Genomic DNA, 24,993 nt, shown 5'->3' with positions numbered 1-24,993 from the left:
CAGACAACGCATCATGTCAGTCAACATGGTCAGCAAGCTGTGCGCAACTTGTTCAACCTCTTCGGACGTGCCATCCGCACCGACGTAACCCACACCAGGTCGTGCGACCGGGCACCATGACCAACACAATTGGCCTAATCGAATCTGGCACCTCTCTCTGCATACACTCGCTATATTACTATTTGGCCCCTGCGCCGGCATCGTCTTATGTTGCCTTCCTTGACGCTGCGCACGCGGACCACGTCTTACATTTTGCCTCTTTTCGGTGTCCGATGCACGGGTCAACACTGAGTATGAAACTATGGAAAACGGGCCGCAAAGGAGTTGCGGTGGAGTCCCCATGTCTGAACAAGCAATCAATCCTTTATGTCACACCCCCCGACGGGGTGTGAGATCAGATGTGGAGATATGGGGGTATGGGAAGATGCGATCTCATGACTACCGGAGGACCTGCTACACAAGCACAACATCGCTGATCCCGTATCTTTTTGGATTTTCTCAGTTGGGGGGCTGTCGCAAACCAGCAAAGGGCACTATATGGTGACTGCATACCGCATCGGTCGGCCAACACCAACGGTAGAGCCTGAAAGCAACCTGCGCGCCTGACCTGACCCTTTTTCCTTGTTCTCTACTCGTCGACAGACCGACAGCACAGCAGCTGGACTTGACCACTTACCCATTTTTGTTTCTCTCCGTGGCTGGCTGGCAGCATGGATGGGAACCTTTGCAACGACCATCCGATCTTTCGGCCACTTTGGAACTGAGCTGAAAACCGCCCCATGCGAAATATGCAAGCCATGACCAATGCGGGACGCCGTATTGCGTAGTTAGAGAGGGCACAGAGTTGTGAGTTGATTTGAGTGAGGGAACGGTAAAAGATTTGCGGAGACTGCACGGGGGCACGGCTGAGAGTTGAGGCTGAGCGAAGGGGGAGAAAAAAGGGCATTAATATAGCATAATATGACATGATGGCAGATGCATCCATTCATTTCCATTGTGGTTTTGGTCTCTCTTCGTTCGTACGGCCCCTTTTTTCTTTCGCCGCTGAGACGTCATTATTATTCGCCTTGTGATTGATCATTTACCTCAAAAGCCTTGCGATTGCGACTGCGATTGCGATTGCGATTACCAGGTATTCCATCGCTTGATATACATTGGCACGTAAGTCGCTTTTGCTGGGTTGCATTTCTTGCTTGCTTGCTGGCTCAGGCTCAGTGACTTGTTGTGTATGTACTCGTACGTACTGGTAGGTACAAGGTGATCAGACCATGTGCGTAAAAGTACGACCAGTCTGTGCTGATCAAGAACTTGGAACCACTTTCCTCGTCTTGGAATATATCTCGTGCGATCCAGCCCGTGGGATAGATTGATGGGTTACCTAGTACTAGCCAAGTACCTACATATATATGTATGTAGGTATATAGGTATATAGGTATATATAGGTATAGAGAGGTAAATATCCCCTCTGCGCTCCGGCACAAAATCCCATCCCATCCCATCACCTCCAGCCCGGGAAACCACGCACGCCGTGATATGTTGCTATATGCTTGCTATGTGGGGTATCATTGAAAAACAAAAAAAATTTTCAAGTCAGAAATCATAAACCAGCTCAGAATATAGCCTAACCCTCCGTCCATGTGGCATCCGGGTTCACTCAGATCCCAGATCCCTCTTTCTCACTAGGGAGTTGGTGTACGGCAGAGGTGGAGATGTTGAAGGAAAGGTCTCTTAGTAATGTAGTTGTTGGCGACACTCACTGGACACATAGGCTGTTGTAAAGTGCCAGTGGGCTCGCGAAATGTGATCGTCAAGTTCATTGTCATATCTCGACCCAATTCAAGACCTCTCCAGCTTGCGGATCTCACTCTGCATCACAGCCACCAAGCTGTCCGTGGCTGCCTCAATTTTGCCCTTCTCCACGTGTGTCAATTGTCCCAGCACCCACGCACTCACGTCATCCTTCTCTCGCGACAACGGACGCCCGATGCCAATGCCAACTTTGATGAACCGGTCGCCCATGGCAGCCAACAAGCCCGCCGATTTCAGCGACGACTGTACTGATTTGATCCCGTTATGTCCCTTTGGTGAAGACTCGCCCCGGCGCAACTTTATCGTGCCAGACGACGACTCAAGTTCGTCATGCAGAATGACCAGCGCAGTCACGGTGTCATCAGTTGCAGGGTGCAGACTGTTGAATTGTTTCCACGCTTTTAACGTGCCCTGTCCAGAAATATTCATCATGCTCCCGCTCTGCCAGAGAGTGTACTCATCGCGACCGACGTCGGCGCCAGAACTGACCAGACCAGAGCCGAGCAGCTTCGACTTGGCGAGGGGCGGGAGGTCCAGGCGCGAAGCGAGGTGTTTTAGCAGGATGTGCCCAGCTGAGTGACGTGTCGAATGATATGGCGGGGGATTGCCCAGAGAGGCTATCAGGAGACGGACGCTTCGCATCGGTAATTTTTCGGATGGAACTTTGGGTTTGCGAATGCGCAGCGGAGATGGGATGATAGGTGAGAGCGCCGAGTCGTTTCCTGCAGCAGCAGTCGGAGAAGGGGAGGTTATGGGTTTGACTGGCCGTCTCTTGATGGCATTTTGCGTCGATGGTGAGTGTTGATATTGGGCTGGTGGGTCGACTTCTGCTTCTATAGAGGAGTCGCGGGCGGAATGATCGACAGGTTCAGCCCAGAATATGTCCTGCGACGGATCGTGATACTGAGTGTACGAGGGTTGGGAATTCGACAGCTTTTGCTGCTCGTGCTTTGCCTGCGGCTGGCTCCAGTCAGCCATGATTTACTTTTCCCCTTTCTATTGCGTCGAGGTCCAACCCGGGAATTGAGAGCAGGAGACACTTACCTCTTTGCAAATGAGTGACGAAGAGTTGGTCTTTTGTTTGCCTGAAGCTCTTTGTGTGAGTCAATTGAAGACAAAAGCTCAATGAATGACAAAGACGCGGCGAGGCAGTGGTGGCAGGTTTAGAAATGGCTGCGTCATTTTTCAGCGCAGCGGCTCGATTGGGTTTAGACGCCAAGCAATCAATGACTCGAGATGTGGCCGTTTGGTGGCCGTTTCGGGCTCTTTCGCACGTGCCACACCAAGCATCGAAGACAAGCCCATGGTGACTGTTTACGCTGTCGAGAGCATTTGAGGCTGAGGGATGATACTTGTTGAGTCCAGCTGGATACTCGAAATCGGCGCAATCGGGTTGGTTGGCCGTCAAAAATCAACTTCAGGGTTCCTGTGGCCGACAAGCCTAGTGCTTCGGGTCTTCGCCTGCTGCCGGCCTGAGCGAGGGAGGCGAAGTGTTTGAAGAGTTGCTTCTGACAAGTCCCCCCTGGGGATCGCCTAGATGGTCGCCTTATCACACACCCTCGTATCTTCGGTGCGTTACATCTGGGCCCGTGATTTCCTCATCATCCAAGGGGTACAGACGATCCAAGGTCCAGTCCGTGTTAGCTGCAGGTGGTGGTCTTCGAACAGATCCGGCACTACTGGTGCTGCTCGATGCCGTGGCGGCTTCGATCCTGACTTCTTTTTCTGCGGCCAACTCACCATGTGTCCAGGGATTGGAGGTGTCGTCTTTTGTCCGGTGAAGTTTGAGGCGATGCCACGATGACTTTCTATCGTCTCCGTCTGTTCGGCTCGCTTGTCGCGATCGCGATTGACTATCCAGGGCAATTGCATCCGGACTGTATCCATGAAGTTCTCTCGGGTGTCCCGCCTGCAGACGGCCGGTGGTCGAGTCGCCAAAGAAGGATCGCAGATTGAAGATCCGTCGGATCAGTGCCCAGCTGTAAGGCATATTCGTGACAATCATGGCAGTGCTTGCTTCGCGGCAGTACCAATACACCCACTCGGAACTGTAGGGATGAGTGAAACTCAGGCGCTTGCTCAAGATTGCGCAGAGCATGGTAAACAGACCCAGGCTGAACGGAAACACCAGGAGAATCTTCTTCTTGAGTTCTAGGTGGGCTCTGACAAAGAGCGGGAGAGGGATGGACAAGATCAAGACGTCGCTGCTGAGGTTGAAGACCAAGTTCATGATGAGATGGTGCAAGGCCGTGGTGCACTGCGTGTTGTTGGTCGGAGTTTGCCAATAGTCGTGGAACGGTCGACACCAGACGGCGAAATAGAAAATTTCCATGACGACGTAGGTGATAGCGACATATGCGGAGGCGATTTTGACCACTAGGGCTTGCTTGAGATTCTGAGTGAGGCGCCAGTAGAGAAGAAGGAGACAACACTTGGTTCCCCTGAGGACTTGTGTTAGGTCGTGCAGATATAGAACGAGTTTCAGGGAGGTAAACTACCATTGCACAGCGCACATGCACTGTTCGACGAGGAGAACAGTCTTGGATCCCCAGGTACGCTGGGATATCTCCTCGGGCGTCAAGACAACAGGGGTCGCGGGATCGATGAGATTGGTCGAGACATTCAGGTCAATGTTGAGAAACACGATCAAGATAGTATATAGACACTGTAGCAGGCCATGTTTAGTTCACCGAAACCATATTGCGCCGCATCGGGGGAGATTTACCGTCAGGAACATCATTAGGTAGTCCTCGATCTGGAGTCGTAGCAAAGACCTGAATAGCAATAGGCGTGACGCCCTGGACAGAGCCAATGTTAGACTCTCTCATGGTTGCCATTGTGGACTGAAACCGGGTCTCACATACATGCGCGCAAGGACCATACATATGGTCACCGAGTACCATATCCATGATTCCACCACGAAGGCAGTCATTGTTGTCGCTACGTATCTTCTCGTATACCTTGGGATCGTTGAGAGAATACAATTGACGATAGAGTAGGCGCAAATGAGGGTTTCACCGAAAGAGCAGATCAAGTCGTGCGATCGAGTCCTCTAGCCAAGTCGGCATGTTTGTGGAAGACGAGATGCAAAGAAGAAATCCAGGTCGTCCTTTCAAGTCGAACGAGGACCAGTCGTTTGCCAGAGCAAAGAGGCGGTCGCACCACTACAGAGATATCATGCAGACGGAGGGGACACCGAGTGATAAGAAGGAAACGCCTGGGGTAGACGTTCACCTGGGAGAAGAAAGGTCACGGCCCATTTAGCGAGAAGCGAGGCGGTATAACTGGGCACGCAGCGTCACTGGAGGGGTGGAAATTCGTGACCGGGGGGATGGAAGTGGGTGAAGTCGAGACTCGAAGCTGTACCTCGTATCGGCATAGCGAAGAGGAGGCAAAAGAAACGGGCCATGTTGGCTAAGATCGGGGATCGTCTGCAAAGGCGACTCAAAGGGTGTTTGTTCTGGTTGGACTAACGGGACGCCGGTCCAACCCAGAAAGCCACTTTTCCCCTGCTGTGGTTGTAAGATGATGATGAATCCTGGGCGGGTGGATTTCCGTGGGATGGATGGGGGAGATCAATAGGAAGGGATCCTCGTCAAACCTTCAGGCTGTTCCTGAGAGGAAGGAAACTCGAGTCGTGAGGCGGCAGAAGAACGAGACGATTCTGTACCGGCGTCTGTCGACGAACAAGGGGGGAAACTGGGGCATCCTGGTGAAGAAGTGAAGAGGTGACGAGGTGGAGAGACTGAATGGATGACGAGGTTCCCGGTGGGTGGCACCCAGTGGTACCTCGTATGGGTATCGGAACCAAAGCCTTGTTCCTTACCTATTGTGTATAGCGAGCTAGGTACTTACTCAGTTTCGTTAGGGTTTCAAGATAAGCATCAAACGTCCCCCCGGGAAATGCCTAGTCGCCTAGACTCCTTCTCCCATGCACCCCTGAACTTCTACGTAGGTACGAGTAAAACCCCTCTGTCGCATGCCTCTGGAGTACCTGGCGCAGCCTTGGTGCCTGGCCAGAACATCTAACAGGCCCGTTGACGCATGTTTGGCGTCGGGTTGGCACCCGTTGAAACGCCTGGGCGATAAGAAGAACGTGGGATCCCAAACCACATGGCCGCAGACATGCCACATCTTCGTATCTGCAAAGCTACGTGATAATTTATCACCATCTCTTCTCTTCTCTAATCCCCTTTTTCACTTAGCACATCTCGCCATGTCGTCCCCCTTTTTTTCTTACTCTTTTCTTTCTAATGCTTCTTGGATCAAGGAGACCGGTTGACGTAACTTTGAACGAATTCCATGTGGTTGCCACGCAATCAAGAGGTCAAAAATTATCAGCAGGAAATATCTTCCGGCAATTGGCAATGGGTTTCTCTCAAACATCGCAACTTGATTAGGTGTTTACTTTGTCGTATCCTTTGTATTTCCGGCTCAGGGGTATCATCTAATATGTTCTCGTCATGTGCCATTTTTGCAATTCCAAAAAGGCAAATCCTGCTTTCAAAAATGAGTGAATGCACCATCCCTCCCAGTAATGACCGTGTCCCCTTTCCCGCCCCTTTAATGGTCCCGTATTGTTGTCCTTTTCAAACCCGTCCTCTTGAACTCCTGGTGTGTGTGTAAGGCACAATGCCACAGATCCGAAAAAATGTCAAAAAAGAATGGATGGAGCGTCGAGCATTCCCTCAGCCTCTTCCACCTCCCAGGTTCTTATTAGCTCCCGCTTGCATCTTGCGCATCGCTTCACGATGCAGCTCTTGCATATCCGGCCGTCGCATGACTTGGTCCATCGCCAGCTGTTTCCTTTGCTGCATACCTCGTTGGTATTCTTCCATTAATTTCTGGTTTTCCCTGTCCGCCTTCATTTGAGCGTGTCCGGCTTCCGCCATTACTCCATTGATGCCCTTGCTAGCAGCCCGGTGTTGCTGTGACAGTCGCCATTCGGCAAGCAGAGACTCTCGCTTCTGCGCGTCACTCCTGTGGTCTCGCTGATTCGGCTGATGCGAGTTGTATGACTCAAGTCGAGTCCCGATCGATCCCCCTGCCTGGTTGCTGCTTTGACTCAATGGCCGCGCCGTTTGAACCAGGTCATTCATGCTAACTGAACGCGGCACGGGCGTCACATAGGCTGTTTGCGGTCGCAGCCCACTGTTGGTTCGCTGCGGCATCTGGTACGGGGATGACATGCGTCGACTTACCCTTTTAGGGCTGGTAAATTCCATTGGAGCATCTTCATCGATCGGCGTCGAGACAAGTGACGTCTGCATTGCGGGATTGAGAGAATTCCGACCTCCCCGGCTGGCCGAGTGTCTCAAGGTTTGTGCTGACATTGATCGCGGTAGTTTGCCCGTGCTGCGACGACGCTCCTGATCCGCGACCGACCGCTGGCTCGAGGGTGGCTTGGAAACGATCCCGACGCCAGTCCCGCCTGCTTTCACCGTGGGCGGCAACGTGGCCGCAGGCGGCACTTCTACAGGAGGCACCACAGGAGCCTGTTCGGGTTGCTCTGTGGCTGTCGCCAACTGGGTTGGGAGTTCATCGTCAATGCCACCAATTGCCTCCGGCTCGTCATAGACCGGTTCATCGGCCATGGCAATATGCTTTGCCCATTCGTTGGTGCGATAAGACAACACCACACTCGACAGCTGGCTGGGAACTTGGGCGAGAGCATTCTTGGTCAGAGAATCTGCGCTGGAGTCGGTGGCATCAGATGTCTGAGAGTGGGACCTGGTTACCTCCCCTGTCTCCGTCTTTGCTTCGCTCCCCTCGGGCTTCAGACCTCCGTCCGACTTCGAACTTTCTTTAGGAGACTGTCCATCGCTTTCAACGATTTGTTCGAGTTCCGGGGTCTTACCGACAGTTGATCGTAGGGGAGCTTCTGTATCACTGTGGACATTCTCTTTGGGCTCCGACGTCATTGGAGCCGGGTTTGATGAGTTGGTAATGGAGGACACAACAATTTCTGGCGGCAACGACAACGACGCTTGTGGATCGAGGTCGAGGTCCAATGCCTTCACATCCAACTCTTCGTTGTCCACGTCCATAGTCGCAGCAGCTGAGGAAGCCCTGCTCTGGGGTCTTTCACCGTCGATCAAGTGTTCTTGTGATTCGGAGCCGCCGCCAATATAGTTCGCGCTCAAATGTTTCGACCGGCGAGAAAGAGAGGCCTCAGACCCTCTTCTAAGCTTGGGAGACCCGCCGAGCTGGCGTGGTGGATCGTTGTAAGCGTCTTCGTCTGTACTCACATTATTCGACGTGCTGGAAGTACTGTGCGTTGCAGAAGAGCCACCACTGTCTTTCCGTTCTGTCCTACGGCGAGTCTGTGAACTCTCAAGAGCTTGAAGGGCTTTCTTGCGCTCCTTGTCGGCGAGGGCGTCCGTGTCCTCTTCCACCTCTTCAATGACGTCGACCGTCATCGTGCTCTGCCGCTTCTTCTTCGACCCGTAGGTTGATGAGGCTCTCTTGGGGCCAAAAGCATTCAGTTCCACGCTTTCGGAAGAACTCGAATCGTGCGCCTGATCAAGGGCCACGACTGACACGGCCGAATGTCTCTTTTCCGGATGAGCATCCTGCCACAGGACCGTGTTGCGCTTGCTGGCGAGTCGATCACCGTATTGCTTCTCCCACTCAGACTTGTCGCGCTCGTTCTGTCGCTGGAGATGACGGCCCAAGGCTGCCTCCATTGCCTCCATCTGTCGGAAACCCTCTTGGTCAAGCTCGCCTTTCTCCCTCTGCTTCGATCTGACCATTTTCCAGAGCTTGAGTTGCGAAAGGACTCCGATAATGGTGCAGATCACAATCACGGCGATTTCGACACGTATCCCCTTTGTAAGTGGGAAGGTGCTGGTGTTCAAAGGGAAAAGGTCATCGTTGAGATCCCAGATATAAAACCAGAACTCCTTTAAGCCGGCCCTGGTGAAGCAATCGATGCCCAAGGTGAATGCGGTTGCCCCACTGAATGATATTGATCCAATCAGTGCGTAAGGGCGAGTGTAGCTGGTCCATGACAAGGCCCAGAAAACCACACAGAAGATGCCAATAAACGCCCCCTTGCCTCCAGAGCTGGTTATTAGCCCACCAGCCCGCAGTGTCAACAGCCACATGCTGAAACAAAAGCCGCCCAGAAGACAGGCAAACCCTTCGGTTACCTCTTTGAACACCAGAGCACCAGCTCCGAAGACGGCGCCAGTCATGAAAATCGCCACGAAAAAGCCTCCTTGGACGGCATCTGTCATTGGGGGGTTCATCACATAATCAACCAACGCCGTTGTCGCAATGCTCGCCAAGAAAGCGCATGACAAAAAGATCTGTACCCATCTAGTCTTGACCCCGATCAAAGCATAGGTCGACCCCAGGATAATCAGTATCACTCCGCCGATTCCGAACGCCGGGGTGAGTCGAGGATGAATCGGTAGCGCATCTGACTCTTTCTCGGTCGAGGAAGCCGTGGAGTTGTTGGAAGGGGTAGCGGTGGCGGTGTGGACGGCCGAGCTTGTAGTACTGGAGAGATGCTTCGTGGTCGACAAGGACGTGGACAGAGACGAGCTGTTGACCGAAGTTGTTGATGCTGAGCCAGACTGTTGGGCACTCTGCGTCGAGGTCGGCGTAGATGTGATCGTGTCGCTTGCCGTTGAGGAAGCGTCTGTTGGAGCATTTGGCGAATCGGTCGTCAGAGATGGAAAGTTTGTGTCGGTGCTTTCCTGTCGCTTCTGTATATCTGATCCGGGTTGGGCGTAACCACTCGAGGGTAGGGCCGACCCTAGCACCGTCCAAACTAGGATTTTAGAAAGACGCATCTTGTCTGCGCACTCAATGGGAGCAATTGAGCTTCACAATGCACTCTCGCCAGACGCAGAGGATCTCAACTCCTCAAGAACCTCTTTGGCGGTGACCACTTCCACGTCAACCGGAGCGGTTCCCGGGGTGACAATGCTGAGTTACCATTGACGTGGCCTTGGATCGGAGAATATGTGATTTCGACCAACGGGCTCGCTCAGGCAAAAACGGCAACAAGGGGGAGAATGGGCAAGATACGAGGTACTGTCCACGTTGGAATACTCCCTCTCCACAAGCAACGGAAACACAGTCGTTCGAATGAAAGAGAAACGAAGAGCTTTAGAGGCGGGACCAGAAAAGGCCTGAAGCTGGGGATGAGCCAGGCTAAGAGTGAAATTGATGGTGATCCAGCAAGCCACATGCTCGCATGAGCACACCTTTTGGGATGCGAGGGGCTTTAGATTGTCCAAATCGTCATCAAAGAAGCAAGCCAGAACAAGCAGAATGGAAACGTGCCAACTAGCTCGCGTGGAGTGTAGCCGCTAAGGGGGGGACATTGTCGCCTGGGTTGAGCGGCAACATGGATTTGAAGAGCGGGAAATTATGCGTTAGAATCAGGACTGGAGCACTCGACCAAGATCGGAGGGTTTGACACCCATTGCGGACTACTTGTCCAGAGCCATGTTACGTGTTCTCCGGAACCATGATCCTATCTCAAGCACGGCAGTGACTCGTCGACGACGACTTTGTCCCAAAAGGAATGAGGTCGACCTGCATGATGGCTGCACAATCCTGCGGTGAGGTTCCAGGCCATGTCTGGGATGCACGACGGACGAAGTGACGCTTTGGAGCTTGGGAAGCCAATCCGGCAAGCTGGATCGACGAAACAAGAAACTGGTTGCCGGGATGTAGCTTGGCTACACGCCGGCTGGACTGGGGTCGACCAGGCCGAGATTGGGTGGAAAATGGTGTTGCGGGTCGGGACAAGGAGCCCCATCCAGTCTATTGGTAGACGATTTTCCGGGGAGAAAGCTCTTTTAAATTGACGGCCCCTTGTTCTGTCTTGATTCTCAGCTGGTTTTCTTGAGCTGCAAGCCACGTCAAGCAGAAAAATGCATCCTCGCTTTCTCCGTCCATCCAACAGGGTTCATCAGGGAGTCGATTGGGTTTTGTCCAGGGGTCCGGCTCAGAGATTCCGGGGCGGACTTGACTAAAAGGCTCTTGATGCATATTAGCCATGTCTCAGTTTGACTTTGCCTTGGTAATGGTCCAGCCTCTTGACCTCTCTGCTTGCGGACTTTGTTTCTTTCTCGAAGCAAACCCATGTCTGCCATCGTGCCCATTTTGTAGGTATCTCGCTTCCTGCTGCGCTATGTGTCCTTTGGTATCGAGCTATCGATAGAAGGAGCCGCGAGATTGAGCGGCGACGTGGTTTCGCGAGTCGCGGGGAAAAGAGGCGAAAGATTTTTAAGGCTGGGATGGCGGCTTTGGGCTCCCAGCATACGGAAAGTATGTACGGAGTTTGCAAAACGTCAAAACGGCCCCCAACCACGCCACGAAGTCGCCAAAGTCGGACAATTTGACGCCTTGACCCCGGCTTGGCAAGCCATTCGCGCACGTGATTACCCGAAGTCGCCATGGTCACCCAAGTCGCTCCACCTTGTCACACGTGCCCATCTTAACCTCCTAAATGACCATCCACGAGGCTGGGAGAGAGCGAGAGATGCACAGATTGCGAGTACTCAAAGAGACACAAGCGGGAAAGGTCCGAAATTGACAATACGTTACACAGTCACAAAAATGAACGCCCCCTCCTCAGCCCCATGCTGCTTGTGATGGGAGGCCGTGCATACTCGTCTAGTCATACCTCGTACATTGTCCTCCGTCAAACTGAGCGGGTTGCTTGACAACGCCCGCAGGCTCGTACTCCACTTGAGACTCATCTTCTTATCAGCTATTATCTCAGCATACGAGTACGAATAAGCAACTCCTTTCAAGAGACTCCGTTTATGGGATCTGTGGTTTGTAGGGGTTCACAAAAGTCGGAGTGGTTGGAGACCCCTGCAGAGTGGAGGACGGCGAATGGACACGGCCCTTTTCCATATTGGCATCACGCTTGTGCGAATTTTGGCGCTGCTCCTCATCGTCCTTCCACCAATGTAACAATGACAGCCAGGGCAGCCAGGTGACTAGGTATCGCAGCCGTACGGGTTCGTCCTGCACAAGTTGATCTATGTCCGAGTCCTCGGGAGGCATATCTTCAGGCACTTGGAGACGGGCGTTGTTAAAGTTTGTCGGTGGCGCAAAGACCTTAAATAACCTCTTCGGCCCCGGGAAGTCCTGTTGTGTGGTGGCTGATCGAGGCTCTGTGGGAAGGGACGGCTCGTCGTCCGGGTCTCGCCATCTTTCGAGCACCCGGTACCCCAGCCTCACAAAACTGAAGCAGCCGATGATCATCGGAATGAGCTGAGAAGGGAAGAAGATCCGGTTGCCGGGGCCCAGCACTTCCTTGACATGGTTAAAGTTGAGCGTGCATTCGACGAGAATCATTGACCACAGAATGAAGAGGAAGTTGCCGACTCGGAGGAAGTAAAATATTCGGCGGAGTCTGGAGATCAAAGAGTCAGCAAGATCCTCCCCCCCAAGACTGCTTTGGGTTGGATTTACTCTTTTTGGTAGAGGCCCGTGGCATAGTGCAGTCGGGTGCTTGTTCGCCATTTGCCTCTCTTGGCCAGATCGACTGCCTTTGCGAGCCTGGCATGGAGAGAAAGGGTGGATGCGAGCAGCATAACGCCGAAGTAAATCACACAGCAGATGCAGACGATGATGTAGAAGATCCTCACACCGCCGTCAGCACGGACTTTGGCAAACATGAAAGTATAGACGGTCCTGCAAGGGCCAGTGTCCACATTCACGTCGGTAGTGTCTGGCAGAATCCCGAACAACCAGAACCACAGGCCATACACGGCGACAGCCATCGACAGCAGCAGCCTGAGATGCGTGCCAAAGCCGCCGAAGTGTCGGATACCCTTTGGGCCCTCCTGCATATAATGACATGTGCGGTATCCCCAAAGGCTGAGCACCGAAAAGACGGTCCCGCCTGACAGATGCATCAGGACCACACAGTCTAGCTGTGTCAGCACCTTTGTGACGGTACATCGCACCATGGCCACAAGGTTTGCAAAGAGGAAGATCGCATTTGTATCCAAGGCTCCACCGATATCGCTGGGCACAAATGAGTTTGCCTAGACAAGAGAGAGAGAGAGAGACAGTTGGCACAAGGCGAGAACATGGAAGAGGAGCCAAGGACTTACGACCCAGCCAGTGAACCACGAAAAGTAAATTCCCTTTCGATGCAATGTTAGACTCGATGAGGCTCAGGCGGCTCAGGGGATGGTGGCGGGTGGTGGAGGCCCTCCAGCATATGATTGTGAGAACATACCAGGCGGACACCAATTCCATAGTAATCAGGGGCACGAGCACTCTCGCACCTGTAATCGCCTGGATTCGGCCCGGTGATATTCGTTCGAGGTATCAGCCATCTCGGACTGCCGGTCGTTTCCGTAGCTGTGGCAGGGCTCGTGCAGACGATCAACAACAGCAGTAGCAGCAGCAGCAGCAACACGCAGGGGAATCTGCTGTTTCTCCCAGCCATGTTGGATATCAAGATAAATAAGTGCAGAAACTTTCCGAACACATGCCTGGCAATGGAGCGAGGTTGAAACCTTTTATCAGCATGGCGGTGGCATCTGGACATGCATCAGCACCAACGTATTCCATGTCCCAACGAGGCGCACCAGACCCAGGCAGCTGAGGACACCCGCAAAAGACTTGTGCTAGTAAACGATGTGTAGCCCGACCAGCCACTCTTCTTGGTTTTGCTCAAAGTCAAATCGACAAAGAGTAACAGTGCAGCCCTAGGACGACAGAGAGAAGGGCATGTGTTGATTTGTTCTGGCCTACCGTGCCTACCAGGTCATCGACCACCCGCATCTTGATCTCGGTCCATAACCACAACCTATGACGGAATGAGGGTTGCACAAGAGACGTCATGGGCTTCAGCAGTTACAACGAGGCTGATGATCTGCATCAAGGCTGGCCTGGCTGGTTGGTGGCTGGCTGTTTTTCGTTGGAAGGCAAAGCAGCCTGACGGCTGGTAACACATGTTCAGTCCATTGGATTGCCGGATGTTGATCGTCCCATACTCTTAACAAGACAATCGGATATCCGTATACTGATACCAGACACGGGGGCATTTAAGCAGTGACCCGAGCTGCCTCCGCAGAACTCGTCCGTCTGTGGTGTGGAAACGGGCCTGCGGTCTCGATCTGTTGCTCCGTCGTTGCAGTGGCCTCAAACTCTCATGCTTCCTGGGACCTCCTCTTAGGCACCTTACAGAAGGTTCATGTCCCGAAACCATCAACCTGATCAGCATCCAGCAGATGCTAGGGTGGGCTTTCGTGCCAAGGTCAAGCGTGGCTGCGAGTGTGACTTGGAATGCGGAGCCCATGTCAAGCGCACGGGAGGCCTGACGTTAGGATCTCGATTGGAGGAGGGGGCAAGGAAGGTAGTATTTCGATCCAGCATCAAGGAAAGGGCCAATTGTCGAGGGCTGGAGTCAGTGTCAGTTGTTGTCCGCTGATTTGACCTCGTAACTTGATGAAGGGGAGCAGAGACCAGGAGAGATGAAATGCCCCCGGCTCGCGATAGAGAATCCCCATGTCTGGCAGAATATCAAAGTAGCCATAATACAGTAGTTGAGTGAGAGAAGCCCTAGTATAGCACTCACTTCTGCCATTTCTTACTACACATTCAAAGACCAGTTGATACCTGGACACCGTCAACTTAGGCACATTGTGACTGTGCCCAAAACAACAAAAGATACACGTTCTTAGAGATCGTATCGGGCATTATACTATCGAAAAGTGGCATTCAACTCTGTCAGCAGGACCAAGATCCCCTTGATTTCGGCCTTTGCTTGAGCCTCAGCCAGTCGATATTGACCGACAAGTCCAGCCTTGATTCTCCCCAGTTTGTTACTCATGAGGATTCACCTGTCACCACCCATCCTCCTCTCCCACATCTTGATATGGATCCAGACACCTTTCAACGTTCGGCCTTAGGTTTTGCCAACGGAGGCAGTGTTCCGTCGTAATGGACTTTGAGTGTGCATGGGAAAACAAAGTACGAGCCATGGTCTTCGCGCATGTAGACGTAGAAACCTCCCTCGCGTGGAACCTATGAGAACAGTCAGTACCTTTCCTATCGCGAACATCCATGCCAACTGTCAAACTCACCTTCTTCAACTGTCCTTGTGGTCCAGGAGCCCGTCGCAGATTCTCTAGTTTGCCCACCGTCCTTAACATGGCAGTCAATGCCACCATACTGGCGTCCTTGCCGAGACAAGCATGCTCGCCGATGCCGTAGTGGATATATGACTCCAGCGGTCTGTCAAGTCGGACCTCGTCCGGGTTCGGGAAGATCTTTGGATCTCTCGCAGCCTTCACAAAGCCACAAAAGACTTTATCGCCAGGCTTCACGGTGACCTGTCTTCCATCGTCGTGGAAAGTATGGTTGACTTGGCTGCGTCGGTAGCTACCAAAGGTGCCGTTCAACCGAATCCCCTCGTTGACGTAGTGGAGTAGCTGATTGTCGGATTCCTTACTGTCAATTTTTGCGAGACGCTGAATGTCTGGAAGATGCTTGAGACCCTCTTCGCTCAGATAGTAGTCTATGATCTGCGTGAAGACCTGAGATTGGTTCGGCACCTGTGCACATGCTGTCGGCAAGATCTGGCTGAAGGCCATATCATAGGTGCTCATTCCGGTCTCGCTCAGTCGACGAATCATGTGGATACCGTAGTCCGCGAGAGCATTCTCATTCTCTCTCCAACCATCGAAGAACTTTGCAGCGAAGGAAGTCGCTGTCACAGATTTGATGTTGGCTTCAATCAGCTTCCCTAGTAAGTTTGACAACTTTCTTCCCACCATCCGGAGCGGAAAGGATTTTGTAGGTTCAAAGTCGAAGAAGATGGCAGTGAATATCACGCTCATGGCCATCCACAACTCCTGCTCCGAGAAAATGCCCCGGGGGTTCTCCGCAGTCTTGAGAGGGAGATCAAACATGTTGGCTGCAAAGTGGACGTGTGCGAGGTTGCCGACGTCTCGCGTAATGTCAACCTGATTGATGCCGGCAATCTTGCAGCTTTTCTCGTGAAGAAGACGGAGTGTGATGTACTCGTAGAAGCGCTTGATATGCTCGTGCCATTTGTCTCGATAGATGAGTTGTTCCATTGTCTGGCGCTGCTTCCGGTGGAAAATAGTGTCCCCTCCGAGACAGAACCTCTCACCTCCCTTGCCCATGCAGAATCCCAAGCCATCGTTCCACATGACCTTGTAGTCTTGAGGGCGCTCTAGGAGATATTTGGCACTCTCGTAAGAAGTCAAGGTCACACGAGGAGGAATAAATTCCGGAGTGCTCCAATCGTAGTCCTCAAAACGACCGAGATTCTTCATGATTTTGGCATTTTCGCTTGGAATTGTCATGGGATCTAGTTGATGTTAGCGCTGTTACTCGGTTACTCCAGAGACACTGCCCGTCTTGCACTCACAGTGAGCATAAATGCTGTTTGGCTTGAAATGATTCGGCAGTGCTCTCAAGATAAGCTTGTAAAAGACGCAACCCTGATTCACACTGGTATCAGAGGCAGCCTCGTTGAATCCCCAGTTGGTAAGGTTCTTCGGAGTGTAGTCAATGGTGTAGAATCTGTCGCCACGGACCAAGGAAACGGCGTCGGAGAGCACCACCCGTGAGATGGTATGTGTAGGGCAGATACCTACCCCTGGCACCATCGGCTTCTTGTACTCTTCGACAGCAAGGCCAGGGTAAAGCTCGATGAAGTCAGGATGTTCATATAGGTGTTTCAGCTGTTCGGCCACATAGGGATCTGGATTAACTTCCTCAAATGTGTCGTATGTCTTTAGGCCAAAGAATTTTCTGTACTCATTGAGGGTACACAGATTCCAGGCTCGGGACTGCCGAATACCAAGGATGGTGATGGCTCGAAGGGATTTGGGAATGTTTCGGGCACCAAATGCACCGGCGACCTCTTCAACGCCGGCTTGCATGATTTTGGCAAGTTCCCCATCGTCAAACTTACCGTGTGCATCCCTTTTGAGATGGGCGAAGGGACGCTGAAGTGGATCCTTTGGTAGATCATGGTCGTATTTCGCCAATCCGATCATCAGTTCTTGGAGCGAAACGTCGTCTGGCTTCTTCCCAAAGAGCTCATAGTAGACTTTCTCCGTCCATGCTTCATCCATCTGACCGATGCACGAATGCCAACGGTAAGAGAGACTGAACTCGGCGCTCACTTGGTTGCCAACTCCTCGAGGGGTGCCATCGTCTCCGAAGGTCTTCGGTTTGTGCAACCGTGGGTCCAAGGTCCAAGTGCTGTTTGTTCTGTTCAAGTTGACAATAGTGCGAAGGTAATCATTGAGTGTGACCGAAATATAGAGTCCACAAGTAATGAGACGGCCAGTCTGGAAGAGATCGTTGTCGTACTTCTTCCAAGCTGCCTTTGCCGCGTCTCCGGATAGCTTGGCAGAGGGCTGTGTGAAGCGACCATTCTCGTTGATCAAAGCCAACTGTTCGACGACATAATTGTGGAAACGGTTCAGCATGATGAGCATCACACCACAAGATGGTGGGAATGCCAGTAGTCTTTCCTCCGCGAAGCAGTCTGGCTTGATCTTGCCGTTCTCGAACGTCCGCATCATATCCTGATCTTCTTGGGTGTCGCCATACAAGATCGACAGGTCTAGATAGCTGGAAGTTTTGCTGTTGCTGTAATCACGGTGATCGGTTTGAAAAAGATCTAGGGCAAGTCAGGAGGCTCGGGGTTCAAATAGTCTGAGAAAGCAGCATACCATGAATAATCAGCGAAGCCCAATTGAAGAATATGCTTGAAACGTTGTTAGGATGAGGCTTGAACTCTTCTCTTGCCAAAATCGAATCGAACAAGAGTCCCGGATCGGGCAATGCGCCTGGTTGGGCAATCTTGGGCTGCACCGAACGTGCATAGGGAGTGTTCGCTGCACCCAGTTTTGGAAAGATATACGAGTTGTTTGATCCATCTGCTGAACGGTATTGGTAGCCGTCCCCAAGGTAAGATAGAGGCGGGTGTTGCAGGGAATTCCAAAGTAGGTCCACAAGTGAACTTGTCAATTTGACTCGATTGGCGGAGCTATCAGGAAGGGCGGCCACCAGCTGCATAACTTCTTCCATGTGCATTTTTCGGTCGTCCACTGGACCTCCACTGAGTTTGTCCTGGACCAGATGCAAGGCTGTCTCTGCGTCTTTGAATCCCAAGTGTTTCAGATCATTCCAGAACCCTGTCGGCTCCTCTTTCTCCAGGTATTGACCGTCGCCTGACTGGGTGGGAAGAGGACGCTGCGATGCGTGGATGAGTGCTGCAAATTGGGTAAAGACATTGTCGACATCCTTTCGAGTTGCCACGGCATTGTCGTCATCTCTCACTGGCGGCTCTGGGGGATTAGAGGTGGTTGCCAATTTGGGTGCCGAGGGCCGTCGAACGTCCTTCGTCTTCTCAAGGCTTTGGCCGATCGAGGCACCATGTGAACTTGTGCCATTCACTTGGTCACCATTCACAACAGGAGCCGGAGCCTTAGCCTCGTCGACAGTAGTAAGAGTACCGTTGACGCCATTGGCCTTTGCACTCTTGTTCTTTTTGAAGCTGGAAGAAAGCCTTCTTAATAGTGGCATTGCTTGAGTCCGTGGTTTTCGAAGGGCTGTATTCAGTTGTGAAGAGAAAAAGACCTGACGGAGCGGAGGCAGAGAGCAGAGAGAAGAAGTATCCTGAGAAAGATCTCAAGAAGCTCCAAGCTTCGAGCTCGCGGACCAAGAGGACTAGACCTCCATGTCCACGGCGGATCGGCGACAAACATGTTAGTTTGAGTAAGTTCAGGTGCGATCTGCGCCCAGCAGCGTTTGAGAGCAAAGAAATTACATGCCTTGTCTTCGGAATGGTGGAGAAGAGCTCGGATGAGATGGTGATGCTGCATGTGCCACTTCCATCTGCAGTTGTTTTTCATGCATCTTCACGCCCAATGCGGGGCAAGCTGTCAAGAGTCACCGGTGACCCTGCCAGTTTCAGTCCGTGATACAGTGTTGATCGATCCACCCAGCCTGAGCTCAAATGACAACCGTCTCGAAGGACCATCTACCTATGAGCTCAGCCAGAGTCAGGTTGGCGCAGTGTGCCAAGGTAATTGTTCATCAATTGCAAGGCTGTTCTCATTTGGTATTCAAGAGGACCTTTTCCCCTGTGGAGTAGTGCCTCACTGTCGCTGAGCTGTCAAGTAGGTAGCTCTGTCGACATCGCGGCACCCTCAGTCGATCAGCACCTCGGTGTCGGGGTTCATCTCAACGTCCCCCCAGCGGTCAGGGTGGCCCTTCTTTTCGACCTCACTGTCAAGCTCGGAGAGTTGATAGTCGGTGTGCCTCTCATTGAGTTATCCGGAGCCACTGAGGCAGATCTTTTGGGGCCTTTCTGGAGCTCGGGCGGGGAAACCTTTCAAAGATGTTGGCACTGGTGGGATAGGGGGCTTTCTGTTTTACGTCAAATGCCAATGGTGGCGTACAATTCTGTGCTGTCTGTGCATTGTGGATCGATCAACGCACGAAGAACCAAGGTATGTGGTAAGACAGAGGATGGCGAAGGGGGGGCTGATAGCAGTCAGAAAGTCCTGTACCTGGTGTACTCGTATCTTTTACCTGGACATGCGCATACAGTACGAGTAGTAGTTGTAACAGTGGGAAACGAGGAAAGGAGGGGGAAACAAAGAGTGAGTGGGTGAGTGGAGTTGGTAGAGTTTGCTTGAGGCTCCGGTCGAATTAGATCGGACCGGACCGGGGCTTGGAGGATCCGCTCCCCTTAGGGCCAACCAAGTTGCTAAGGCCAACCTGCCCCCGTTTCCCCTTCGCCTTGACCATCAAGCGACGATGATGGAGAACCACTTCGACTATCTTTTCGCCTGTTATTCGAACGCCGATCGCAGGTCTGGACTACCAATCTACGGAGCGACATGAACCTCGTAAGGCAAGGATGATCGGTCACCTGTCTGGTTCTGTACAAAGTCCCCCTCCGCATGCAGTTTAACCTGCTGTGTTTGCCTCAACAAGACAGCAGTGCCATCCAGGTTGATACCTGTTTAGGAAGTGCCGACTATCTATCGAGCGACGATCCATTGATCCCTCCATCAGAGACAAATAGTCACACGGTCCCACCCACTACGCAAGCGAATGATCGTCCTCGGAGACGCCTCCGTCACAGCAAGGGATACCTGCATGTTTGAAAAAGTTGTGTTACCTCCCCTCTTTCATCCACCAAACATTCAGAGGATGGAGCCCAGGAGTCTTGCAGGTCATTCGAGTCCTCAACCATTTTGCACATCTTCATGAGACCTTTCTCCATGTGTCCGTGCACCCTGTCACCTTGCTGTTACGGAAGTTACCCGGCAGAAACAACGGAGGTGTCGACCATCATTACCAAATTCTGCACGAATACTTGGCGGTGAGACGCAAACTCCTCGCCGTAGATGACGATGCTGTGCCGGATCAACGTGCATGACAGCCACTGCCGTGAAGGAAAGAACCCTGCCTCTTTTGCGTTCGGAAAGGGCCACACGGTTAAACAAGGCGCACATGCTCAGGGTGCGGGATGTGACTGCTTCTCTTCATAAACTTGGTCTGCAGCGACTTCACTCTTGTGTGCTCGACGTGTTGACGGTTCGCATTCTTGTCGCTGCGGTCTTCGTGGCACCCGATATCTTTAGTCATTTTTATCCTCGCGTGCTCTGAGTTGTCGCTCTCGATGGCCGTCCCAGAACCAAGCCAAACACGACAGAAGAATGTTTTTGTCCTGTGTTTCGATGTTTGTCCACCGAGTTTCAACGCTTGATGGCGTCCACTGACAACTTCTCAAGGGCACGGGCAACAAGTTCAGCGGGAAGGACACAGACAGCAACATCCTGAAACTCTACAGGATGCTTGACCGTACCGATGTGAACATGTATACCTTCTACCAGCCAGGCATTGGGACATATGTCAGTTCTCATTCAGTGAGTGGCAGTGAATTCCCCGTGGAATGAATGAAATGCTCACCAGATAGATCCAAACTACCTCTACATTGGGCCGTATCCGATCCTGGTACTTGAAAACCAAAGATGAGGCTGTCGGCACATCATTTGCAGACCATGTAATGGGCGGCTACAAGTTCCTCATGCGCTACTACAGCTGCGAAGATGACTTGTACTTCTTCGGGTTCAGCCGTGGAGCCTACACAGCTCGTTTCCTTGCCGAAATGTTAGATCACATCGGTTTGCTGGCCGCTGGTAACGAAGAGCTCATCAGGTTTGCTTGGAAGACTTACGCCAAATGGGCTGCCAGAAAGAATGATGGCAGTGACCAGGCCAAAAAAGATGAGGAGGAGCAGTATGAATTTATGCGGGGATTCAGGGAAACATTGTGAGTCTTATCCAGCACCATCGGAACCTCAGCCCGCACCTTCTGACACCCTCGACAGCAGCAGGCCAGTTCGGCGAATTCGGTTTCTTGGTTTGTTCGACACGGTCAACTCGGTGCCAAGATTCGAATCGGCCTGGATGCAACGAAGCAAGTTTCCTTACACTGCTCGTTCGTCGGCAAAGGTGATAAGGCACGCCGTGTCGATCGACGAAAGGCGGGCGAAGTTCCGTCAAGACCTGGTCAGTGGAGTACAGAATCAAAACGAGGACCACGGACGCCATCACATACGTCGCTATGAGTCCGATCTTTTGCAAATGAACGAGAAGGCGCAAGCGGAGGAAAACCACGCGGAGCATACGGCACAGGGAGGTCCGAAGATTACATTGACCACCTCATCAGGCGGTGAACTTGTAGTCCCAGGAGCCGAGCTTGCTTCACAGAGCTCCTCGGAAAGTCTCGCTGCTCCAATGCATTCTCCTTCTACTGAACATCTCCGGGAAAGAGCAAAATCACCTCGAAAGCACGCTAGACGCCGATGGTCACAACCCAATCGACCTCAAGATGTGCAAGAAGTCTGGTTTGCGGGTGGCCATGGAGATATTGGCGGAGGGTGGGAAAAGGGAGATAAAGAACACTGGATGCTCAGCCATACGCCGTTAGTGTGGATGGTCCATGAGGCCGAGAGCGCGGGGCTGAAATTTGACCCTGGGTATTGCTTTGATGGTTCTAACGCCTGTATTGATCCGACTCAGAAGCTGACTTGTCACAGCAAGATGGCTCGTTTGGGCTGTTCGCCCCATGCAGTGGACGAATTCGGCGAGAAAATTGAGGACACCGCTACGCGCAATTCCTTCCACCAAACCTTGGAAAACTGCTACACAGATGCCACAATCCACGATTGTCTGAAGTATAATGGGGGGCTGCCTCATGGGACTGTGTGTTTTTGGAAAATGATGGAATATCTTCCGTTTCGAAGAATGGACTTGCAAGATGGGAAATGGAAAGCTATTCGCTGGTATGTTGTGAAGCCTGCAAAGCTTTCGAATGAATCGCTAATCATTGACCAAGGCCACTTCCCATGGGAGAGACTCGGGATATACCAGATGATGCACAAATCCATATCTCAGTGATCCGGCGCATGCAGGCCGACCCGACATACCGTCCAGGCAACCTGATCATCGGTGGAGGTGGCCGGGGAGTTCGGAGAGCTCCTGAAAAGTATGGCATTGGGGAATGGCAGTCGCACATGTGGGAAGGTGATATTATCAAGCATACCTTTGTGCGGAAGCAACCGTCTTCGGCTGACTGAGCTCTCGAGGTGGCTGGCAGAGTGGAACTGACCTATGAGGTGTTGCGATGGGTGTTTGACTTGGTGATGAGAAAGACGTCAATATGTTGAGTAGGGGGGTGAATTCTCGACCCTGGTCTTGGCTAGCTGTGGAATCGGCAAGGTAGCTGAGAGAATACACGACATGGCACTTTCTGGGAAGGGATATCTATTTGTTGATGAGAAGTGGGAGTCTTTGTGTCTAGTGGAGGGAGGATTGTTTCTTTCTCTGCAGGAACTTAGACCCCCATCTCGTGACTATACAGATAGGTTTCCTTTGGAACACGCGGCAGCTTGGTCAGGATGTTATGGTCCTGTGCGGTCTCGCTGTATGATAGTCATGGTTGAGCCGATCCGAGAGGCCTCTCTATGATATCAAAGCCATCGAGGCTCATCAGACCCCAAGGGATTCGGCATAATGTCCCACCCCACGGGCACGCCGTCGATGGTCGCGGAGTGCTTGACGGCCTTGAGCAGGCCGAACCCGGACATGCGCTCCTCGAGGTATTCGGCGGGCACGTCCTGCATGGTCGCGTAGTCGTCGCACTGGAACCCAGTGTTGCCCGGGTACTGGCCCAGGCTGCGCAGGTATTTCATCGTCCCGGCCAGGCTGACGCTGACTTCGTACGAGTAGCCAGAACAGCCGGGCTGGGACTGGCGGTACAGCGCAGCCATGATCCCCGCGGCGAGGAAGTAGCCCGACGCGTGGTCCAGGGCTTGACAGGGCATTGGGCGCGCAGCGCTACCGGCACCAGAGGTACCAACACCACCAGCGTTGTGAGGAGCAGCACTACCATCAGTAGAGCCGGCATCGTCCCTCGCAGAGGAAAAATGTTCGGCCTCCGACACATTCATGCCCGAGCACGTCTGGACCAGCGAGTCGAAGCCGCGCCGGGCACGCCAGGGCCCGTCAGCCCCGTAGGCCGAGAGATTCGCGCAGACGATCCCGCGTCTTATGCCCTTTTGTCTGCGTCGCGCGATGAGGGCGTCGATCGACAGGCCGCGCCCTGCGAGACTGCCTGGGCGGTAGCCCTGGAGGAAGACGTCGGCGTCGTCGGCGAGCGAGAGTAATATCTCCTTGTCGCTTGCGCTGTCACTTTCGTGATTCCCCCGTGCACGCGCAGAGGCATGGGAGGGGTTGTCGGCTTTGGCGTCGGTGTCGAGGTCGAGGTCCAAACTCGCGGTGCGTTTGCCCCGTGCTGTGTCGCGGTCGATGACGGGGAGGTCGGGCAGGCCGGGGCTGGTGACCCAGAGCACGTCGGCGCCGTGCGCGGCCAGCGTTCGTCCGGCTACGGGGGCTGCGATGACTCGACTCATCTCGAGGACTCGGACGCCGTGGAGGGCTTTGGCACTGGAATTGTCGCCGCTGTTCTGCTGGGACTTTCTTTCCTGCCAGCCGCCTAGACTGCCGTCACCACGACCAGCAGCGAGGCCATCGTCGTCACTACCGATCTCCCTGATCTGAATAGGGAAATCCCTAATCGCCTTCGCATGGGGAAGTACATCCCACTGCTCATAGCTCCTGAGGGCGGCGACCACTGCGCCAGCCTCGAGCGCCGTATTCTCCAGATCCACGCACCGCCACCTGCCGATGGCGGCGGCCACGGCCTCGCGGTCAGCGTCCGCACTGCAGCCCAGAACCTCGAGCGCCCGCGCGCGGTGGTGCGGGAAAATGTCGTGCACGCGCACCCACCCGTCCGAGGTGCGGTGGAGGCCGCCGACGGCGCTGTGCGGTCGTCCGCCACCCGGATGGGAGCCCGCGATCGTGTGGAATCGCTCGGACCGGAACTCGACCACGGCGTGGTGCAGGGGGACTGTGACCGTTGGGACTGCCGTGTCGTTATCCTCGTCATCGTCACCGTCGTTCCCGTTCTCGGCACCCCGATGGCGCTGGGACGTGTGGATCAGCGCCGCAAGTAGAGCCGTCAGCGCGATGGACGACTGCGCCAGGTTTCCGATCTTGAACGACGAGGGGAGACCCAGGGCGTCTGCGTCTGGGAGGCGGACGGACCCGAGGGCTTTTGGTGGAAGACCCAGCGTGGTCCAGAGATGGGTGAGGCTGTCGACGGTGCTGAAGTGTCTTCTGTCCATAGTTGGTTTGGGGTGGTGTTGAAATGAGGGGGTCGGCCAAAATGTCTTTGCTTTTATTCGGTCAATAAATCAATCCATCATGTATGATGGGATTTGGTGACACGCCGTGGATATCCGCGCAGCTACCGCTACCGTTGGGATTGGGATTCCGTGATTACTTAGAACCAACTGTAGATACGCAAGGACTCACAACATGTTCCGAGGTAAGGTAAGGTACATACTCGGGATATGCGTATATCGGACTATTAGAAACGGCCGTGTCCGGTCCCGCTCAGCCGAAAGGGCGCATACACAATGAAAGTCACAAGGCGTGAGTTTCTTGCTTCTGAATCTCTTGTGTTTACATAGATATCTACTACAAATACATACATACAATTGATACTGTCTCAAAGTCAATATGCTCCCTCTATCCCACCGTAAGCATCATTGCCTTCTAACAC

The 24,993-nt window shown here is 53.1% G+C and overlaps 7 protein-coding genes across 7 annotated transcripts; 1 reads left to right on the top strand and 6 right to left on the bottom strand.

Moving 5' to 3' along the window:
* Positions 1–1,836: 1,836 nt before the first annotated feature.
* AYO21_10110 (hypothetical protein) lies at positions 1,837–2,787 on the bottom strand (the record flags this gene model as incomplete). The annotated part of the gene is made up of 1 exon (XM_022660034.1): positions 1,837–2,787. One exon carries the CDS (start codon positions 2,785–2,787, stop codon positions 1,837–1,839), a length of 951 nt encoding a protein of 316 aa, XP_022507668.1.
* Positions 2,788–3,358: 571 nt separating this feature from the next.
* Positions 3,359–4,646, bottom strand: AYO21_10109 (hypothetical protein; the record flags this gene model as incomplete). Its single annotated transcript, XM_022660033.1, has 3 exons — positions 3,359–4,250; positions 4,308–4,474; positions 4,545–4,646. 3 exons carry the CDS (start codon positions 4,644–4,646, stop codon positions 3,359–3,361), a joined length of 1,161 nt encoding a protein of 386 aa, XP_022507667.1.
* Positions 4,647–6,497: 1,851 nt separating this feature from the next.
* AYO21_10108 (hypothetical protein) lies at positions 6,498–9,608 on the bottom strand (the record flags this gene model as incomplete). The annotated part of the gene is made up of 1 exon (XM_022660032.1): positions 6,498–9,608. The coding sequence occupies one exon, from the start codon at positions 9,606–9,608 to the stop codon at positions 6,498–6,500; it is 3,111 nt and encodes a 1,036-aa protein (XP_022507666.1).
* Positions 9,609–11,595: 1,987 nt separating this feature from the next.
* On the bottom strand, positions 11,596–13,243 carry AYO21_10107 (hypothetical protein; the record flags this gene model as incomplete). Its single annotated transcript, XM_022660031.1, has 4 exons — positions 11,596–12,196; positions 12,256–12,833; positions 12,903–12,935; positions 13,031–13,243. 4 exons carry the CDS (start codon positions 13,241–13,243, stop codon positions 11,596–11,598), a joined length of 1,425 nt encoding a protein of 474 aa, XP_022507665.1.
* A 1,451-nt stretch (positions 13,244–14,694) lies between these two features.
* On the bottom strand, positions 14,695–18,372 carry AYO21_10106 (hypothetical protein; the record flags this gene model as incomplete). Its single annotated transcript, XM_022660030.1, has 4 exons — positions 14,695–14,826; positions 14,886–16,138; positions 16,199–17,464; positions 17,517–18,372. 4 exons carry the CDS (start codon positions 18,370–18,372, stop codon positions 14,695–14,697), a joined length of 3,507 nt encoding a protein of 1,168 aa, XP_022507664.1.
* Positions 18,373–20,482: 2,110 nt separating this feature from the next.
* On the top strand, positions 20,483–22,444 carry AYO21_10105 (hypothetical protein; the record flags this gene model as incomplete). The annotated part of the gene is made up of 5 exons (XM_022660029.1): positions 20,483–20,542; positions 20,595–20,729; positions 20,780–21,135; positions 21,194–22,150; positions 22,204–22,444. 5 exons carry the CDS (start codon positions 20,483–20,485, stop codon positions 22,442–22,444), a joined length of 1,749 nt encoding a protein of 582 aa, XP_022507663.1.
* Positions 22,445–22,837: 393 nt separating this feature from the next.
* On the bottom strand, positions 22,838–24,553 carry AYO21_10104 (hypothetical protein; the record flags this gene model as incomplete). The annotated part of the gene is made up of 1 exon (XM_022660028.1): positions 22,838–24,553. One exon carries the CDS (start codon positions 24,551–24,553, stop codon positions 22,838–22,840), a length of 1,716 nt encoding a protein of 571 aa, XP_022507662.1.
* Between the last annotated feature and the right edge of the window lie 440 nt (positions 24,554–24,993).

The sequence above is a fragment of the Fonsecaea monophora genome (genome assembly GCF_001642475.1).
Source record: "Fonsecaea monophora strain CBS 269.37 chromosome Unknown Scaff110, whole genome shotgun sequence".
NCBI lineage: Eukaryota > Fungi > Ascomycota > Eurotiomycetes > Chaetothyriales > Herpotrichiellaceae > Fonsecaea > Fonsecaea monophora.
The sequence above is the reverse complement of the archived record's forward strand: the minus strand, read 5'-3'. Positions and strand labels throughout refer to the sequence as shown.